This window comes from Genypterus blacodes, unplaced genomic scaffold, assembly GCF_046128005.1.
Source record: "Genypterus blacodes isolate CSIRO-AG114 ecotype Tasmania unplaced genomic scaffold, CSIRO-AGI_Gbla_v1 ptg000057l_1, whole genome shotgun sequence".
NCBI classification, from domain to species: domain Eukaryota; kingdom Metazoa; phylum Chordata; class Actinopteri; order Ophidiiformes; family Ophidiidae; genus Genypterus; species Genypterus blacodes.
The window spans coordinates 3,097,666-3,117,965 of record NW_027466869.1 but is presented as its reverse complement, the minus strand read 5'-3'; the positions used below and the strand labels follow the sequence as shown (position 1 = coordinate 3,117,965).

General features: G+C 43.3%; 5 protein-coding genes across 7 annotated transcripts; 2 read left to right on the top strand and 3 right to left on the bottom strand.

Moving 5' to 3' along the window:
- Window positions 1-66: 66 nt before the first annotated feature.
- Window positions 67-4,378, bottom strand: tlr21 (toll-like receptor 21). Its single transcript, XM_076152625.1, has 3 exons — window positions 4,322-4,378; window positions 3,513-3,593; window positions 67-3,382 (listed from the first exon to the last, which is right to left on the bottom strand). Exon 3 carries the CDS (start codon window positions 3,294-3,296, stop codon window positions 369-371), a length of 2,928 nt encoding a protein of 975 aa, XP_076008740.1. The 5' UTR covers window positions 3,297-3,382; window positions 3,513-3,593; window positions 4,322-4,378; the 3' UTR covers window positions 67-368.
- Window positions 4,379-5,040: 662 nt separating this feature from the next.
- On the bottom strand, window positions 5,041-5,795 carry cnfn (cornifelin). The gene is made up of 3 exons (XM_076152539.1): window positions 5,672-5,795; window positions 5,427-5,563; window positions 5,041-5,130 (listed from the first exon to the last, which is right to left on the bottom strand). The coding sequence occupies exons 1-3, from the start codon at window positions 5,793-5,795 to the stop codon at window positions 5,041-5,043; spliced, it is 351 nt and encodes a 116-aa protein (XP_076008654.1).
- Window positions 5,796-8,164: 2,369 nt separating this feature from the next.
- On the top strand, window positions 8,165-10,163 carry cxcr3.2 (chemokine (C-X-C motif) receptor 3, tandem duplicate 2). Its single transcript, XM_076152747.1, has 2 exons — window positions 8,165-8,293; window positions 8,483-10,163. The coding sequence occupies exons 1-2, from the start codon at window positions 8,261-8,263 to the stop codon at window positions 9,578-9,580; spliced, it is 1,131 nt and encodes a 376-aa protein (XP_076008862.1). The 5' UTR covers window positions 8,165-8,260; the 3' UTR covers window positions 9,581-10,163.
- A 1,423-nt stretch (window positions 10,164-11,586) lies between these two features.
- LOC143002552 (C-X-C chemokine receptor type 3-like) lies at window positions 11,587-14,920 on the top strand. Of its 2 annotated transcripts, XM_076152712.1 has the most exons (4): window positions 11,587-12,138; window positions 12,256-12,300; window positions 12,529-12,876; window positions 13,153-14,920. In XM_076152712.1, exons 3-4 carry the CDS (start codon window positions 12,532-12,534, stop codon window positions 13,936-13,938), a joined length of 1,131 nt encoding a protein of 376 aa, XP_076008827.1. In that variant the 5' UTR covers window positions 11,587-12,138; window positions 12,256-12,300; window positions 12,529-12,531; the 3' UTR covers window positions 13,939-14,920. The 2 variants fall into 2 exon arrangements, with proteins under 2 accessions (XP_076008827.1, XP_076008826.1); XM_076152711.1 differs by lacking the exon at window positions 12,256-12,300.
- A 1,882-nt stretch (window positions 14,921-16,802) lies between these two features.
- cxcr3.1 (chemokine (C-X-C motif) receptor 3, tandem duplicate 1) lies at window positions 16,803-20,300 on the bottom strand. Of its 2 annotated transcripts, none has more exons than XM_076152720.1 (3): window positions 20,160-20,300; window positions 18,434-18,838; window positions 16,803-18,343 (listed from the first exon to the last, which is right to left on the bottom strand). In XM_076152720.1, exons 1-3 carry the CDS (start codon window positions 20,187-20,189, stop codon window positions 17,603-17,605), a joined length of 1,176 nt encoding a protein of 391 aa, XP_076008835.1. In that variant the 5' UTR covers window positions 20,190-20,300; the 3' UTR covers window positions 16,803-17,602. The 2 variants fall into 2 exon arrangements, with proteins under 2 accessions (XP_076008835.1, XP_076008836.1); XM_076152721.1 differs by having other exon boundaries at window positions 18,434-18,717; window positions 20,160-20,272.

The following is a 20,300-nucleotide window of genomic DNA, read 5'->3' as shown; positions in this document are numbered from 1 at the left end:
GATGTTTTGTGTGTCCCAGCCCTTTATTAACCATTCATACTAATAGTAATAGTGTGTAATATCTCAAGAGGTTCATCACTTTTATTCTTTTCTTCCATCAATACTGATAAAGAAACACACAATTATGTATTAGTTGCATTAGTAGAGAATTTTAATAGTAAAACAATACAACAAATTCATTCATTCAACAGAGCCGCTGTACCCGGAAATTCATTATAGAGCAAAAGTTGTAGCCTGTTATAGTTTATTGTAATACTGTGAGATCTTGATGTATTTTGTTGTGTTGACATTGAAATGCAAAGTATAATTTAAGTAAGTACATGATATTAAAGCAGGATTACAAAGTAAAGCTTTGGCTTGTCTTATTCTTAAGGTAAGAGGTAATAGTTTGCATCAGAGGAGCTCTTGTCTTCATGCTCTGTCGTCTCCTTGTCAGTCTCACTGTCGTCCACTATCTCCTCGTCTCCTCCGCTCCCCTGTTTCAACGCTCTACGTAGCTGATTCCAGAACAGGTCCCGGGCCTGCGTTGGGTCGGTGCAGTCCGAGCCCGGCCACTGCAGGTAGGTCTTCTTCAGCATGTCCTTCCTCATACGGTGATAGGACGACAGCTGCCTCTCAGAGATGGGCTCCAAAAACACCAGCAGGAGAACGTCCCTGTGCTCGTCAAACAGTCTGTAGCTAGCTAACTGGATCTCCAGGGAGCACCACTCGCTCCGGAGGAAATTCCGGCTTACCACGCAAACAGTTTTCCGGCTGCTGTACACGGCCGAGACAATGTTGTCCACAATATAGCGTCCCGGCTCAAAATCCCTGTGATGGAGGCAAAGTTTGAAGGATGATCCGTTCCCCTCCAGGTTGGGCAGCAGCTGCTCCATGACCCAGGGTTCATCGGAGGAATTATAGGAAATAAAGGCGTCATATTTGCAATTTTCCTCCTCCTCTCTTAGTTTACGCCACTGCTCACCAAACCAGGAACAGAACACATAGTAGCTATACTTAATTCTCCAGTAGAGTTTGACATAAATTAAAGGAACGAGTGTGAACAGGAAGATCACCACCGCTGTGCCCAAGAACAGGTACTCGCCTACATCGATGAAACAAACTTGGGTGTCAAAATTGTAGAAACTGGAATTCTTATCATTCGGACACTGCAGATTATACAGATATACAACCTGGACATTTGTGTTGTGTATTGTCCAGTTTTGCAGCAAGCTGTTATCGCATGTGCACCTTAAAGGAATATTGCGTATATCAAGGTAGTTGAGTTCCGGCAGACTGTTTAGTGCGTCCACATCAATGCTCTGCATCACATTACGGTTGAGCTGCAAGATGCGTAACTTTGTAAGATTCCCAAAAACCTCTTTTGTGAAGTTCTGAATGCCCATATCTTCTACAACCAATCTGGTCAATCTGTTGAGATTTTTAAACACTCCTGGTTGTAGCTGTGCCACCCCGACAAAGGAGTTGTCGAGTGTGAGGAAACGCAACGCCGTCAGATCATCAAAGGCGTTGTCTGCCAAATGAGAGAAGCGATTGTTGGTGAGATACAGAGATCGGAGTGAGTGGAGGCCACGGAAAAAGGCCCTGGGCAGCGTGGTGAGGCCATAAGGCAGCTGCCCGTCTAACTTCAAATCTGTGAGTTTGCTGAGATTCATGAAAGGTGAACTGACTTGGTCAGAGAGAAACTGAATCTGATTTCTTTGCAAATCAAGAACAGTTAGAGTGTCTTGAAACACAGTAAAGTTGGTGCTGTGGATCAGTCTCAAGTTGTTTCCATCTAAATAGAACTTGGACAGGCTTGTCAGTCCCTGAAGGCCAGATTTGTCAATCTGTGTGATTTTATTACCGCCGAGATCCAGAGTAGTCAGACGGCTGAGATTGTGGAACGTCACGTTAAAAATAACAGAAATTCGGTTGTTACGTAAATTAAGGATCTGCAGATTGTTGAGATCTTCAAAGGTGTCATTGAACAGATCTGTTAAGAGGTTATTGTCCAAACGGAGAGTTTCGAGCTTTTTCAGCCCACGGAGAGCTCGGTGGTGGAGAAAAGCAATCGTGTTTATGTTGAGTTTTAGCGTCTTTATATTTGGAGTTTGACGAAAAGCGTCAGCGCTGACGGAGAGGATACGATTATAACGATAGGTCAGCTCTTCCATGGTATTGAAAAGAACCGCATTTTCATTACAGGATGGGAGCGAATTGAGAAGGTTATGCTCCGCGTCAAAGCTTTTTGTACGATTCTGTCCTTTGAGGAAGCTAAGACAATTAAGGCTCCTCAGTTTGTTGCGAGACAGAACCAAAGAGCCCGTGATCTGAGGACAGTTGTACAGCGTGTGGTTTGTTAGCGTCTCAATTCCATTACTGCTCAAGTTCAAATTCTTCATCCATTTCACCTTTCCCTTCAACGCTCCACACAACTCCTCGACCAGATTGGCGTTTTCCAGACCCATGCCAGAGAAATCTACCCTCGAAGCTTTGACAGTGCTGACGTTCAGAAACTCCACTGGCCTCACACTGGTTGAACACAAACGCAGGTACATGATCCGTCTCAAATCCACTCCTTTGAACGCCACAGAGGGGAGCCTGGAATTGCTTGACAAATCTAACACCTTGATCTGACTGAGAAATGATTGATTACAACCCAATGTAGACAAATTGTTCCAACCTATGTATAACGTGGCGAGAGAGTTTGGTAATGAGACATTTGAGTGTGTGAGGGAGGTCAACTGGTTAAGGCTAATATCCAGCAGCGTCAGATTTTCCAGGTGCGACACAGATTCTGCAATCACAGAGAAATTGGCCAGGTTGTTTTCCCGCATTAAAAACGTGTCTAGCTTGAGGACGGAAGAGAAAACGGTCACAGGGAGCTGCTTGAGGTTATTATTGGCCAATGAGAGGAAGGTGAGGCTGTGAAGATCCTTAAATACAGAAGGGTTGAGCTCTGATATAAAGTTAAAGGACAAATTTAGACTGGTAAGTTGAAACAAGTTTTGAAAAGCCAACACGTCGATAGAATTCAAGATGTTATGATCCAACTTAAGGCACTGGAGGTTTGGGAGATGAACAAAGCTCCCATTGGGCAGATTCTTTACAGGGTTGATGGAGACTGTGAGATTAATGGCAGAATGTGGCAGGTCTCCTATGATGGCTGACAAGTTGTCCGTCTGTCGATGAATGCAGCTGAATTTGGTTGAGCCTTGCTCCCCGATGCAGTTGTTAAAACTGTAGCCGCCAGTCAGCTGAACAACACTGAGGGTAACTGTAACTGACAGCAGTTGATAAGTCAGACAGGCCATTTTGTCTAATTGCAGGAAAAAAGATTCTCCAAAGCGACGAAACCCTTCAGATTTGGTTTGATTGTTAGCTCGTTCATGGGTTGAGTCTAAGGGAGATAGAGAGCCAGACAGAACACACACACACGCTCATGTTTTAAATCACAGCAGGACACAATTCAGAACATAATACATAATTCATAGACAGCCTGTGAGAGCCTGTGAGACCTGTTTACCTACCTTTTCGAGGTGTGTCGTGTGATGTTTTGTGGATACTCTCACCACATGATCCCACAGTGAGACTGAAATGTGCCTCTTAGACTGTGAGAGACACAATAACACACTTATTATTGTGAATATTTGAAGATCCTGTAAAAACTTTTATTGAGCCATGATCTAAAAATCTATTAAAGACTTGAGGTTCTACACTGGGGTATGAGCTCATTCTGCACACTCATGCAGTTACCATAGTGTCATCTAACCTCACTCAAGATGGCTTTTGTACTCACTAACATTTAGGAGGAACCTGAAGGTCAGTGAGCGAAAGGGTCCGGTGATGAAATTGTCTTGTTCGAATTCACGTTTTCAGAATAACAATCTGAGCTAAGAAGAAGAAGACGACGAGGAAAAACACTAATGCTCATACTAACAGTCTTTAACTTCCTCCACTAGTCACACATCTATAACATGTTCATCTTTAGCTGTTCCCAAGGCGTTTGAAGCTTGCAGGGATAATCCGTTTCCTCTTTTGTGATTTTCATATCCCTTTTCATTGAACTACAAGTTTTCTTGTCATGTGTTATTCCTTCTTACATTTGTTTTTACTTTATTTTATCCACATTAAAGTTTCAATACATTTCAAATACTGTGGTAACTTTGCATAGGGTTAACCTGATGTGGAAATGTTGGCAACAGTACAGATGGAGATGTAATAAATTGTCACTGTGGTTAAATTCTCCTGTTACTATTATCATTTTCTACATTTAAAGTCTAATAACAATGCTACACGAATAACAGATCGTAAGTATATGTTGCCATGACAGCCGTACCTGTTTAGCTGGAGACGATCACGTCTTGTCTCTTCAGAGAGTTTAATCTAACCTGGCTGGAAACTAAAATAAGGCACATGACGACAGTGAGTGGGCGAGCGAGTGAGAGAGAGAGAGAGAGAGAGAGAGAGAGAGAGAGAGAGAGAGAGAGAAGCTGTACTGTCGCTTTAGCTGGTCTCATTGTTTCAGTACTGGAGAAAAAAAGAGCTGCAGTAAAACAGGCAGCGCGGTCAAGTGTCCCTCTGCCATTTTCAGTCCTGGCCTCATTCATGTCACTTTCACATCCAAATGTAACACTGGAGACACAAAAACCACAGCTGTGAGAGAGTTACAGCACAGTTTCGTGCATGCAAATGCTGAAAGAGGAAGATGAGTATCCACCCTGATAGTGTGCCCAGAATAATCACAACATCACTCACATTATTATACCAAAGAGGATTTTACTGAGGCTTAGTCCCTTGATAAACACACATGAGGCATTTAAATTACATGAAACACCCATTGGAAAATGATATGAATACATGACGTGATTGTGTTGTGTGCATGAAAATCTTTATTCAGGTATAATTACATTCCAAAATAATGTTGTGCTTAAACGTAAATGTACTGACAATGACTTGTTGACAAATTGCATATTGAATCATTTTCTGCCTCATGTTGTCGCTGTTTAACCAATTGTGTAAGATAATAGATCTATAAGATGTTCAAATTGGTATGACTCAGCCTCTCATCTTCTGCTCTCGTGCCATCTGACACAGTCCACACAGGGGCAAGCAGGCCATGATCAGCCAGTCGTCACACACCGAGCCCTAGGGAGAAGCGGAGGAATGATTATGGGTCAACTAGAGCCACGTTAATATGTGTCAGCCAGATATTACAAGGCCTCAACTGAATGCTAGCATGTGAGAAACTACACAAGAGCCAATTCAGAGATCTCCACTCCTCAACTATTGTAGTCTGCAACCAGTATAAGAAGATCTCGAGTCAAGATGTAGCCAATCAAAATCCCGAAGAAAAACTCAGAGAAGACACGACCATCATACAGTCCAGTACAGGCTTATCTGATGTCCATATCAAATGAAATTAAGACATTTTGCACACTTACGCTAATGCGGTATCTGCTGCGGATGCTTGTCCTCAGAGCAATCATGGCCCCAGGGAGGCAGGGCAGGCAGCAGCTCTCCCCATTGTCCTGAGCCACCTTACATGCCAGAATGCACGGGACAAACGCGGCACAAAGACCTGGAGAGGTGAAAGGAGAAGGCCATACATCACAATTGCGTCCATTTCACATTGTGGGGTTTAATTTTCTGCTTGCTTACGCCGTCGCAGTTTTGTGTGATCACGTACAGATGCCACAGTCCTCACAGCAGTCGCACACGTTTGAGCTCCAGTCCGACGCGCCGGAGGACACATTGTACTGCGTGACTGAGACCTGAGGCTGTGAGTTGATCACGTTTGACTGGAAAGCCATGGCTGCATGTAGAGGAGAGGAAATGAAAGGAGAGTAAAGGAGGGATAAAATTCAATTGGAGTCACCGATGTCATTACATTACATTACATTACATTACGGTCATTTAGCAGACGCTTTTATCCAAAGCGACTTCCAATAATCGCGTTCAACATAAGTAGATAAAAGAACTTGTCCTCGTGCTAACAGCAGTGATGTCATTATGTTTTTGTTGTCATCACTTCTTTTTCACCCATTTACTACTACATATTACTTATCATTATTGTTGTCTCCAAAAGGTCTGCACGCTGATTATAATGTCTTCAGATACTATAAAAGTAAACTATAAGTATACTTTGCAAAAAAAGAGAAATGGTGGAAATGAGTCTAAACAGATCACATCGGTGAGGTATGAGTAGTAAATCCCAGTGAATCGCATCATCGTCTATAGATTTAAAGAGCAGGATCTTTGCTTCATAACTCACCTGATCTCACCTGCTAAGGTTAGTCTGACTCCCAAAGGTGGTACGGCCTCGATAAATAAATCCACAAACAGGTGGGCACGGCCAGAGCGCTGCCCTCTTATACCCAGTGTGACGTCTGACAACGGAGCCCATATTCTGTGGCCCAATGACCACTCGGGCCCGTATGAACACCTTGTAAGGACAAAAGTTCATTGTTTGATTTTGGGGCGTTGGAACATTTTAAAAGGGGGCACACCTCACATAACAAGTTCATTATCAGCATACAGTAATTGTCGACTCAAATAGATGTGGAGTGCATGTTTGTGTTCCTTATAAACCAGGCAGTGCTTTCATGGCAGGTGTGGTGTGTGTGCACACTGTGGGCCTCAGCTATATGAATGGGTAAATAAATAGGAGTCAAAAATGAGCAGTGACTCTCAAGCACAGGACTGAAGGCTTTGTACTTGTGTAATTGTGTTGCAACACATCTCTGTGTGTGTGCACCATAGGTGTGTGTGTGTACATATAAGTAGATCTAAACAGTATATGCATACTTCATAGCATGAGTCTTGGGGTGGAACGATGTGTAGGAAGCAAGGGGCCAAGTTATTGTGTGGATTTCAACATTTTATCTTTGTTTAGATCTCTTAAGTCATCAACCGAAAACCCTCTAACCCTCTAATCGATGTCACTACGGGGCGACTGAGTTAGATCTTTGCTGAACATGAACTAAAGTAACATGGTTTATACAGTTTAATCATTCAGTATGCTGTTGAGATGTCCTTTGTTACACAGATTCTGTTTACAGCAGCTATAGATTCAGACACAGATGTGTTGTTGAGATGTTTCTCCACCATCCTGCAGCTTCATTTGTCCGCTGCTGAGTTCAATGTCTCCGTCTGAGCAATGCTAAGTGAGCGATGTTTAAACCGTTATCATAACATGTCACTTTGAGAACAAGGAAGTGTACCAATTTCACAATAACGTAAATTTCCAGAAGACCCCTGGTCAGAACAGATGTGACTGCAAGGCACTGAAGTTCCTCTCAGGTTTACAAGCATTTGTTGAGATTTTAGTAATGCCTCTGTGTGCTCCAGGTTGAGTTTGGATGTAGAAAGGTATTGTGACTCATGGTTCAGCAGCAGATAAGGCCTTCAAATAACATTCTTTAAGCAGAGGGGGAGTCATACCTCTGCCATGGCCCTCTGATTATGACTATGTCGCTCAATCTGCTTAAAGGATGCGCCTTTGTGGTTTTTTAAAGATAATTAATTTCCTGTTATGTTCCATCTATCTAACTATCTTATCACCTATATGTTCTACACTACAGCAACCACTTATAGTTTGGATCCTGACCTCTCACAGCACAAAAGTGATTCTCTACTCTTCTTGATTTAAAATGCAATTGATTTTGTGATGACCTTATTTGCTTATTTAGTTTATTCTGTTAATCCTATACAAAGAAACACCTTTGGCCTTTTTATGTTTTTGTAATCCATTTTATGATATTGAGGCCTTTTGCTCATTCCGTCATACAAAATACATTTCTTCAAAAACAAGGTGAGTGTACAGAGTGTATTTGAATTTCCTGCCAATGAAGCACTTTCACTTCTCCATTTGAGGGATTGTTTTGTAAAAGAGGGATCTGCATGGTGACGGTTCCCACAGGTTTCTCCTCCACTGCAGCTTATGCTGTTTATACGCCGATTTAAATCTTTGCATACATAAACAGACACAGACACATACCTCTGGCTACAAAAATAATTGTGGGATGTTTAATTTTCCAGCCGTCTGTCTGTCTTTCATGTGTCACAATTTCCCCAAGACAGGCTGAGAGTGGCTGATTCACACACTTGCTATGTTAGCATAGGATTCAGTTCCTGAAAACAGGACTTCTCCTTTCTTGCCCTTGGTCTGATCATATGTGCTAAAGAAAGATATGAAAAGAGATGTTTATGAGCACAGTACACTCTCGTACGTCTTGCATGGTTTCAGGTATTCCACTGCCTCATTCTTCACTACAACATGGATCTGGTCACACCAATTACAGATTACTGGGTGAGCGGCATTTTCTTTTAAATAAACCCACATGTGCATGATCAGATTCTCTAATAAACACAAATTGCATTCATAATGAATATTGAGTTCTTTTGGTGGTTGGTTTTTGCATCCTCAACATTGGTCATAAACTTTCAAAAATCAGTGAAAATTGCTTTGTTTGCTCTTTTTTCTGATTCTCTTCTGCAGGGCTTTGATGAGGATTATGCTGATTATTCCACCCTTCCTCAGAACGTCAGCAGGACTCATGCAGCCCCGTGCAAGCAGGATGATATCTTCAGTTTTGTGCGTCGCTATTCCCCCGTGGTTTACAGCCTGGTGTTCATTCTGGCTGTAGTGGGCAATGTGCTTGTGCTGTGCGTGATCCAACGCTACAGAAACTCCCAGAGCAGCGGAGCCTGTGCCTTCTCTCTGACCGACACCTTCCTCCTCCATCTGGCCATTTCTGACCTCCTGCTGGCCTTCACCCTGCCTCTGTTTGCAGTGGAGTGGGCCCATGGGTGGGTGTTCGGTTTGGCTGTTTGCAAGATCTCAGGTGTGCTCTTCTCCCTCAACCGCTACAGTGGCATTCTTTTCCTGGCCTGCATCAGCTTTGACCGATACCTGGCCATCGTTCATGCTGTCTCCTCTGGCTGGAAGAGGAACACGTGTCAGGCCCAGATTGTATGTGCTGTCATCTGGGTGGTTTGCCTGTGCCTGAGTGGGGTGGACATTAACTTTAAGCAGGTAGTAGACTCGAAGGATTACAACCAGCTCCTATGCCAGGTGTGGTATACTGAGAATCCTACTCGGTGGCAGGTGGGGCTGCAGCTTCTCAGCATGGTTCTGGGATTTGGCATCCCCCTCCTGATTATGCTCTACTGCTACATCCGGATCTTCAAGTCTCTGTGCAATGCCACTCGCCGCCAAAAGCGTAAGTCCCTCCGCCTCATCATCTCCCTGGTTTCAGTATTTGTCCTCTGCTGGGCACCATACAACTGTTTCCAGCTGGCAGACAGTCTGCAGAGGCTGGGCGTGATCAGCGGAGGTTGCCACTTTGGCCGTGTAGTGGACATCGGCACTGTGGTGACTGAAAGTTTGGGACTAACACACTGTGCCCTTAATCCTCTGCTATATGGCTTTGTTGGGGTGAAGTTCAGGAGGGAGCTGGTTCGAATGTGCAAGGGGCTGCTGGGACAAAGAGGATGGCTGGAGATGGAGGGATGGAAACAAAGGAGGCTAAGAAGAGCCACAGGATCGTTCAGTTCTGTGGAGAGTGAAAACACCTCACATTCGGTCATGGCATGAGGGCGGGGGCTTCAGAGGGAGAGCTGGGGAGAAAACAAAGGAAAAACAAAAAGAGAGTTGATGTTCAAGCATAATACAGAGTGAAAATGTTCTCAAAGAGGGGACGTCTGCTTGTGGCGAACCCCCTCTGGTGCTTTGCTAAAAAATCAGAAAGCATCATTGAAATATATATGGAATGTCAGAGCCAATAGCACCTTACATTCCCACATGTATATGCTGTGACACTCACGTTTGTTGCATTTTGTGCGTGTATTTCATCTCTTTTGTAACATCTAGTTTCATCATATGCTCAGGAAAGCTTGTCCAGCAATTTTGCTGTGGTTGCAGTCGTATTACAGCTCTTATCTGTTCACTCTGTCAGTATCTATGTCAGCTCACTGCTCTGTGAGAGGAAATGGTGCAAACTTTGTAGTAGTTATACACATTGATTTGAGCGAATTGATAATATTTTTTGTTGATCAGCTCTCCTTCCAGCTGTGTGTGCTTTAAATTGTACTCACTGTGAACTTTCAACTTTATGCTGAAACTCAATGTCTCTGTGTCGTATATACAACTTTTCAATAAACATTACATGTATGATAAAGTCACCGACTCGTTTTTCTGTGGGTTTGGGTTTACAGCTTTTATCCTTGGAAGCAGCCAACACAGACACAATACTGAGTGTTTTATGTTCTAAGTTAAATGTGTACAATTAGTGAATTTCCTTTCATTTCATAATTTTCTGTTGTATGATGTCTGAGATTATTATACTTTTGGATATTTGATATTAAATACCAGACATAACTTTAGACTAGAGTGAACACAAATCATGCAGCTGAACCACTAAAACAATGTTAGTGTACCAGAATAAATTAATTCCGGGATTGAAAACTCAAATGAATACTAATACAAATATACTGTTCTAATAACAGCACTGCTTGTTTACTCCTGTGGGTAATTAAAATCTTGAAATGCAGCATTCAGCATTCTAGGAATACATGCCGAGGTTTCCCCCTGTTGAAAAGTAAAGATAATGAACAACATCTGTTCATTATTTAAGTCTCTGGACTACAAATTATGGTAACCACATAATCAGAGCTGGTATTCACTGTCTTTGTTTGTAGAAGATTAATCGTCCATTGTAACTGTGTGTAACTGTGTTTTGTGAATAAGATTCAATTAAAAAGCTTTGTTGATGTTAATTTTAGTGGATTCAATTCATGTTTTTACATTGATTGTACCGCCATAGCCCACAGAAATGTTTCTATTTCTACATCACTGAGGCCTCAACATTATATAAGGCTCTGTTACATTAAGGTGTGTCAGGAAGTCTGCCAGTGATCTGACATGCTCAACAGCATGCAGGGTCCTGACACATCTGAGAGAGAGCTACAACAACAAACTCATTTTCCAAACAACAAATTTACAATTTAAATGATCTATAATGCAGTCTTAAATGCCATAATTTCCAAATACAAGTGCAAAATCTTTTTATATGTATAACAAAGCACCGGTAGATTATGGTTAATATATAACATTTATAACAGTTATAATGGGTCGCCCTGTTTACGCAAACCAAGGGTTAATGTGACATCTGTGTTTGGCACTTGAGAATGTCTGCGGTGAGACGTTTTTAGCACTGGATGTGTAAACAGGCACAATAGCGACACCTCGCGGAAAGCGTCTCTTTGTGCATCGCTTTGTTTGGCGCTTTGTGTCCCACGCTCCACATACGTGTTCCCAGCTGCGTCGAGCCTACGTCACATAACCACAATACCAGAAGTAACATGATATGGCTTTCAAAATAAAGCAAATGTACCGACGCTCCTATGGTTTGGGCTACATTTGCTGCGCCGTAGTTTACATTTCTTCCCATTATTCAAGCACATGTTAATTTTTTCAGACATAATCTTATAGGGTGTAGACAACTTTGCTCGTATTTTGAATTTGTCAACGCGCGAAACAAATCACTCGTCATTGATGATTTTATTTTGAAAAGCAACCAACTGGTATAGTGTGTTGTGCTTGCAGACTCGACGGATGCAAGAGTACTGTGAGTGCAGGCGGACATTTGCTAACAAATGGAAAACGAAAATACGAGTTGAGAAAGTATTCGTTTGCGTGTATTTATGTAGTATTTTAGGAGACCTCTTGGCGTAAACGTAGTACACCCTTGTGATAAAACTTCGATCTGGACAGCGCAGCTTTTCTCTTCGGTCGATTCGTTTTTCCCAACAGCCTTTTTTGTTGATTGATCCAGATTGATCCATTTAAAGCCGAAATTCCCCGTGGATGTAACCTATATTTTTGGGATCTCTGAAGTTTACGCGCAAACACGTTGGATCCGTCGTGCGTGTTTGGGCTGAGGCTGACGGGCGTCTAGCAGCTGCAGAGGCACCGCCAGACACAAGATAGTGACCGTGGATCGAGTCTCCTGTTTCGGTTTCTGATCGGTCCGAAATTCGAACCCGGTTTAGAGGTCGGGACTCGGTTTGCGTGTATGTGTGTGGGGGCGTATTTGTGGTGTGACCTGTTGCTGCTCGTCTCTGATGGTTTAAGAAAACAAAGTCGGCGCAGAGGTGAGATCATGTTCCCTTCCTATAGTGTCAATCCGGCCCTTTGTGTGTGTGTGTGTGTGTGTGTGTGTGTGTGTGTGTGTGTGTGTGTCACCTGGCCTGGGGTTCTGTACTTTCCAGATAAGCCCACAACTGAATTGCCTCATCTGGTGACATCAGAACCATGTGAGTTGTGTGTGTGTGGCCACTGTTTATAAAGCTGCTGCTCTTCCAAAAGAGGGAAGTCTCAACTCCACATTCACATAACACACACACACACACACACACACACACACACAGGCTGAGAGAGAGAGAGAGAGAGAGAGAGAGAGGAAGACTGGTTTATGAGTTGGGATTTTAGGATTCTGATCTCAGAGGCACTTTATAATTTTAAGCCGTTATTCATCTCCACAGAAGATGGCAGACGACCTGCAGGTGGACCATGGTGGGATCTTCCTCCACAATCACTCGTACGACTATGACGACTACGTGCCTGAAGACGAGTGTGGGTCAGGCAGCAGCGGGGCCGTGGTAGCTCTGTACTCTCTGGCAATCATTATAGGTATCCTTGGTAACGCACTACTCCTGGGTATCCTGGCCCTGAAGAGGCGCTCTTGGAGTTTAACGGACACATTTATCCTTCACCTGGGTATCGCCGATGGCCTCCTGCTGGGGACGCTGCCCTTCTGGGCTGCACAGGCCACTCCGGGAGGATGGACCTTCGAGACACCGTTCTGCAAGCTCTGCGGGGCTTTGTTTAATGTAAGTGCCAGGGTGGTGGGAGGAAGAGTTGTGGATAGAAAGGGAATGAGAGATAATGTCGCTGCTTTTTGGGAAGGGGGTGTGTTGAGATGGAATGAAATGTGGCAGTTGGTCGTAATTTCTATCCCAATTTAGAGGCTGTGAGGAATGAGGTCATTGTATCTAACACAAGAGAATGTTAAAGTAAAGTGATAGTGAAAGCTGGTGACGGCTGCAGGTTGTTTGGTTACATTCAGTAACTTAACGGCCCCTTTAACTCTTTCTTTCTCCCTATAGGTCAACTTCTACTGTGGGGTCTTTGTGCTGTTATCCATTAGTCTGGATCGGTACATGTCCATCGTTCACACTGCCCAGATTTACTCCCGAAGGAACCCCAGGTTGGCTCATATCAGCTGCCTGCTTATCTGGCTCTTATCCCTGCTGCTCACCATCCCTGACTGGATTTTCTTGAAGGCTCGGAGAGACCCGCCACAAGATAAAACGGTGTGTAATCACAACAACTACATGCTTGGTGCTCATTCAAAATATGACTGGCAGCTGGCATCCCGCTTGCCCTATCATGTGGTGGGCTTCCTGCTGCCTTTAGGCATCTTCATCTTCTGCTACTCCCGTATCCTGCTACGACTGCACAGCAGTGCCCAGGACCTCCGGAGACAGAGGGCTGTCAAGGTCCTCCTGGCCATGGTGGTGGTCTTCTTTCTCTGCTGGACACCATACAACATCACCCTCATGGTGGACACATTCCAGAGCATCTATAAGACCTCACGTGACCCTTATGATGAGCCCTGTGGAACCAAAATGGCTCTGATTGTCATGCCTGCTCTGGGCTGTTTACATGTCTGCCTCAGGCCTCTGCTCTATCTTGGACTGTGCGCTAACTTCAGGAATCAGACACTGGAGGTGATCAGACGTTTGAGAGGAGTGCCGGCAGAATCCAGCAGCTCTCTGTGGGAGCTGGGTGTTGGGGAGGAGGTGCTGCCTGCCCAGGCTCATGAGAAGGTGGTGCTGAATCAAACAAATACTGTAGAGGAGGATAAATGCTCATGTGTGACTCAGGAGTGATGTGGATGCTATTTCACCCTTGAGAGGAAGTTGAGGACACACGTATATGATGTAAATGACTTACCCCTGAACTTTAATAGCCACCACCTCATGGGAACCTGTGTCAGAAATACAGATATTTTGTAATCATCACTGTGGCACAACTTTAACTCATCACCCTAAATCATTTTTGAGTGAACTTTTAAAGATATTTGTCATTAGTATTGCACAGTAATTACTGTCTTATTTTTTATAATATTATTGTCTTGTTGTAAGTTATTGTCTCTGTAGCAGGGAAATCAGTGAATGATGATGTCATAACGTTGGAAAGGAACATAAGCTTGTAATCCCACCAGTGTTGTAATGTGATTTAGTATTTTAAAAATATGACGTTTGGGACTTAATTAGCAGATAAAGGGTGAACGTCATACTTTCACTTTCTAGTCGCTATCTAATCGAGCAAGAAGTTGGGAATTCTGGGGGAATTTCCACCAATGAACATTGAGTCTGTCAGCACATGAGCCCCGATGTCATGATGGGCTTTTCCCTGCAACAAATCTCACAGTCATTGTTTTTTTGTGAGCCGTCCTTGTTTACAGCATGATGTGTGGCCTGTAGGTCATGATGTCATCCGTCAGGTGACAGAGTGCGTTGGGCGGGGGAGGACTCTCTCATTCCACCATGACTCGTCTGTGTGTTGGGTGGAGACAGAATCTGTAGAAGGCTTTGTGCATTAGCTTAGTGTAGGTGTCAAATGGACGATGGGAGGGGAAACATGTTTTGTAGATTGCGACACATGCTGCTTGGCCATGACCTGCAGTTCACCACCGGGCTGTTGTACAAATAGCAGCAAGCTGGGAAAACTCATTTCTGTATTCAGAATCTTGGTTGATTCAGAGTAAAGCAACTGTAAAGAAACATCACCTGAAATGAAGTGCCTCTGTATCTCATGTCAGTCACATACTCACCAAAAACGAAAATAAAGTGACTGTTCTTAACCCCTCTTCAGACAGATCATGTTCCTTCCTTCCTGTTTCTGTTGTAACCCTGATGGTGTTGACGCTTTCATTTCCATTCCCATCAGTAGCTGAGGCCTTTTTGAAAATGTGATCTAGAACAGCAGCAAAGCATCCCACTGATTGCTTTTAGTTGGAGTTAAGTATCGGATCAAAATGGATTGATTGTTTGCTGCTTCAGCTATTAACTCAGACAAGCTGATCTTATCTTTAAGGCATGACGAGCCTGTTATCAGTACAAACATAGAACTCGTGTTTGAATCATGTTGCAACTGAGCTCTTTAGTCTGTTTTGGTGAAAGAATCAATCGCTCGCCATGGTGACAGAGCCAGTAGCACTTCAGTTTACGTGATCATCTGCATTTCTCTTATCAGCTCTTACATTGTGCCATAATTAGATGTTTGCTTCTCATATGAGTGCATAAGGGCATGTTCAGGTGACAATATTGAGGCAATGCGGTATGGGAAAGTAGCACAAAGCCATCTGTCATCTCGGTCATATTTGACCATCTTGGTGAATTTAGCTCTCAGATGCTCTCACAATTTATGTTTCATCTTTCTGCATCAGCCACATGTTAAAGTCTGTGGACGTGTTTCTTGTAATCTCTCTGGGTTTCCTGTCAAAGCGCATTTCCTCTGAAACCACCACACGCTGATGGTGTGCACCCAGGTTTGTCTGCAGGTTTAGGTGGTGCATTTTGGTGTGATCTACCTCAGCCTGCATCACATTCACACAAACGTACGGTATTAGAGCTCAGAGGGGAAATGATCAAGTGAAATCATTGTTTTTGTCATCTGTGTATGAATGATATGCTGTACAACATCATATGAATTGTTATATAAAGCTAAAAAAATATTTTCAAAACTATTTTCCAGTTTCCTTCTTGTGTTCTGAAATTCTATGTTTTCGAAGTTAGAGAGAAACCAGCACTTAAGCAGACAACTTCGTCCATAGTCATGAAACTGAAAGTCCAAACTGGGCTTTTCCATCTGAATCTGAAATATTTTCCTCATTTTGTTTTCTGTCAGTATTCTGGCAAACCTCGTGGCTCAACATCAAAATGATTACATTGGCTAGAAATTCAGCATTCAGTCAGTCAGTCTGGTGGATTTTGCTGACCCAAGGCCCTCATTTCTGCTTTGCGGCGTCAGTGGGCTTTACAAGAAATGTGAAGTTGTCTCTTTGCAGGTGGGGTTTCCTCTTTTTACTTTATGTGACACAGACAAGTCATATAAGCACTCATTCAAAATTCCCTTTACCAAAGTAGCAATGGGTGGAGGCTCACACACGCATTTACAATCACACCTAAAACCAATGATATCCTCAACACCGAACAGTTTAGCAGATGTCCTGCTGCCGGTGCTGCTGGTGATGGTGGCGGCATTCTGGGCTGCACAGGCGACACAGGATGGATGGAGGTTCAGAACACCCTTCTGGAACACCGCTGGAGCAGTGTTTCATGTAAAAAGGACCAGGCGGTGGGTGGAAAAAAGGGCGTGGGAGATCATTTCACTGTGTTTGTCTGGGAGGAAGAGTTGATGGAATGTGCTTTGGCTTTATGCCAGGATCAAGAGCCTCTCACTGGATGTCAGTGTACTGAACATGTTTGTGCAAGCGTACTCCCCGTGGGAGCCGAGTACTCCTGAGACGAAGCAAGTTAAGGGAAGAGAAAGTGAAAGTGCTGATAAGAGCCTATAATCATTAGTCAAATGAAAATCCAAAGTGTTTTTTCCATTTCCTTTTCATGGGAATTTAGGATTTAAATTCTAATGCAAAACCTCCATTCATTCTATTTGAAATGTACACGGCCTTGAAAGTGTAAAGTCCATGTCTCACTTTATTGACAAATATTATGGCTTTGAACACAAATTGTCTTTCAAGGAGCTTTTATTGTAATTGAGTTGTCAGTCATTTTGCAAGCATATAAAAGCAAAGCTGTTTTCATTCTGGTTTCGTCAGCACTTATGTTGGCACGTCTGGCAAATAAAACCTCACAAAACTGACGGTCATAAACCTTAACTACAAAGATTCTGTCATGTCCATTTATTACAGTATTTACAGTAGCTGCATCGCCATAACTATGAAAACTAAACACCCACACTTATCTGTTACAGTTCATATAATTCACTCAGCAGAAGAATCGACAACTTTAAACCGGCAACTGAAGCACCGTGTCTGCTGTGTCTAGATGAGTTTTATCCTGTATTGTAAGGTTAAATGTTAAAATATAATGCAATGTTGTTGTGTAAAATGTCAGTTATTTAAAAGTAAGTTTGTAAATATTGCATAGCATCGTTGCATTTATCACATCAGCTCTGTACATTACCCAGCAAAGAGGAGAAGGACACTTTAAATGCTACATACATGTGAAACAGGTCTGATCAGGTGTTATTTATGGCTGCTGGGACTCGTTCATATTCAGATAGAAGCACGACACGCTAAAATAATAACAGGAAACAAAACATGTAAGAGAAACATTACATCTTGTATATGCAGGAAATACACAATACAGTGGAGGGCCAATCTGGATCAGCTGTCAGTCTTTTAGTCTTTTTGTTAGTTTTCTATTAGGTTGTTTGGGTTTCTCTCTCTCTCTCTCCTTCTCTAACTCTCTCTCTCTCTCTCTCTCTCTCTCTCTCTCTCTCTCCCTCTCTCTCTCTCTCTCTCTGTCAAATAGCAATAGAGTTGGAGGTATCACCCGATTCAGACCAGAAGGAGCTTCTTCTGCTGGTTGAAGCAGACTGGAATCTGACACTTGTCTTCAGCTTGCAGCCCAGAGACCTCATCACGTTCAGGAGCTGCCGGCGGAACTTCACACCCACAAAGGCGTAGAGGACAGGATTGAGGCTGCAGTGCAGGTAGCCCACAGACGCAGTGACCATCATGGCTTTATCCATAGATGTTCTCTCATCACAGGTGCTGCCACTGGTGCTGTTAGACTGAAGCGTGTCCACCATGAGAGTGATGTTATATGGTGTCCAGCAGAGGAAGAAGACTATCACTACAGCCAGGATGACCCGGAACGCCTTCTGTTTCTGATGGCCCTGAGAGCCACGCTGCAGCCGAAACAGGATGCACGAGTAGCAGAATACCAGGACGGCAGAGGGCAGCAGGAAGCCCACAGTGTGGTAGAGCATGCGTGAGGCCAATCGCCAGTCCTGCACTGACTGATTGAAAAGTTGGTAGTTGTGAACACACTCCTTTTTTCCTCCTCGTCGGCTGTCCGATAGAACTTCCAGGAAGATCCAGTCAGGGAAAGAGAGGAGCAGAGAAAGGAGCCAGACTGACAGGCAGCTGGCCTGCACTATCCACGGCTTCCTGCGAGAGTACATCTGGGTGGCATGGACGATGGACACGTAGCGGTCCAGACTGATGCAGGCGAGAAGGAAGATCCCACAGTAGAAGTTGATCTGCGGGCACAAAGAATTGAACCATTGTAACGTGTGTTATAGATTGATGTGGCTTTGGTGCATCTCTCCTGTTGCCCACAGAGCTCTTACCGTGAACACAGCTCCAGTGATCTTGCATGTGGCAGTACCAAAGTTCCATCCGCCATCCTGAGTCGCCTGTGCAGCCCAGAAGGGCAGCGTCACCAGCAGCAGGATGTCTGCCACACCCAGGTGGAGGATGAAGGTGTCAGTCACACTCCAGGTCTTCCTGCTCTGAGCCAGAACGGCCAGGAGCAGCGAGTTTCCCAAAACACCCAGAACGAATGCCACTGAGTAGACAACTGGGATGAACACTGCCTCAAATTGCATCACATCGTTATGGCTACAGACCATACCTGTGTCGCAACAGCCATCAGTGGAGTTATCAGTGCTGTTAAAAAACTCCTCCAAAAGATCCTGATAATCCAGGCCAGATAGGTCAAATTTGATCAAGCCACCATCGGTCACCGGAAGATCCTACACATGGTGCAAAAACAACAACAAACGCTGTGCATGAATTCACCTGTAATGTTTGTTGTCACCACAAGATGGTGCTGTTTAGTTTAACATGATGCGTAGACGCTTCAGCTCAGGCACGATTGTCCTGTATGCGCACGCAGAATACATCCTTCTTGACCAATTATTCTTAATGAGTCAAATCAGAACTGCAAACCAAAATGTGAGTTGAATTTATTTTAATAACGATTCTGATCTAAACGCACTGATAAAACATTTAACTTGGTCTTTTTTCCCCAATTCATCCTTAGGAACCGCACACTGAAAAAATGTAAAAATGCTACAGTGAAAAAGTGTAAACGGAAGTGTAAGTGTTTATTTAACCATTTCTTAAACAGAAGATTTTACCGGAAAACATTTAAACTTTAAGTAAAAATGTGTTTAATACCGTTTAAGTTATACTGAGAGATTGACGTATTTTAACAGTTAAACGCAGTAAAACAAAATATTAATGGCGTTCAATGTAAAAAAGCATAAACTAAATGCAAAATTGACAGAAAATTATAATGTAATATATTTCAAATTTTACAATGAAACCCCGTTGTTGTTATTGAATCCTGATATCAAATGACATAATCATATTGTTTGTTGCGTAATAACTTTTACGTTGCCAATATTTTTCCCATAAATTTGACTGGATCTTCTTTTTCTGCCTCACCACGTGTTGTTATTAGAGCCCTTTGAGGTTTGAGTTGATAATGAAGCTTTTCCTCAACATGACCCAGTAAAAGAATCACAACATGTTTTGAACAGCTGCTGGAGTTGCTTAACGGCGTCTGGGCAGAGACATCGGATAGTTCGGTGCAGAGATGAGGAAGAGAAACGCACAAGCACCCTAGAGGAAGCGTAGATTGAAAGGCAGGGGGCCATGAGGGGAGTGTTGCGTCACACCACCGTTCCGTATAAATAAAACATGAATTAGAACAATAACAGATCGCCAACATTTAGTAACTGATGGTTTGATTTCTTTTTTACTCTCATATAAAGTGACTTTGTACTTGCTTCATGAATGCTGAAACTGAATCTCACAAAACCACAGTCTGCGGTCTTTAACTTTGAACCTGAAGTTGTACCTTTGAGATGAGAACAACCAGCAAAAGTGTATTGATTTAGATTTCATGCTCGATCAATAACTGAACACAAAAACGTGCAGAAAAATACAAAAAAATCAGCCCAAATACTTAGTGACGCTGTGACGCTGCAATGATCTCAGTCTTTAACTCTATAAGATCTAAGACTCTGAGTGGAGGATTCAAGGTCTAACTAAACCGCCTAAACTTACCTCAAGAGATTGCATCGTGCTGTCATTCATCAGGCGCCTATAGAGCAACTGCAGAGGACGAGACCCGAGAGGAAGAGACACGCACACGTGTGATCCCGCCTAACAATCACCACCGAGCTCACTGGACGACAATCACTGGTT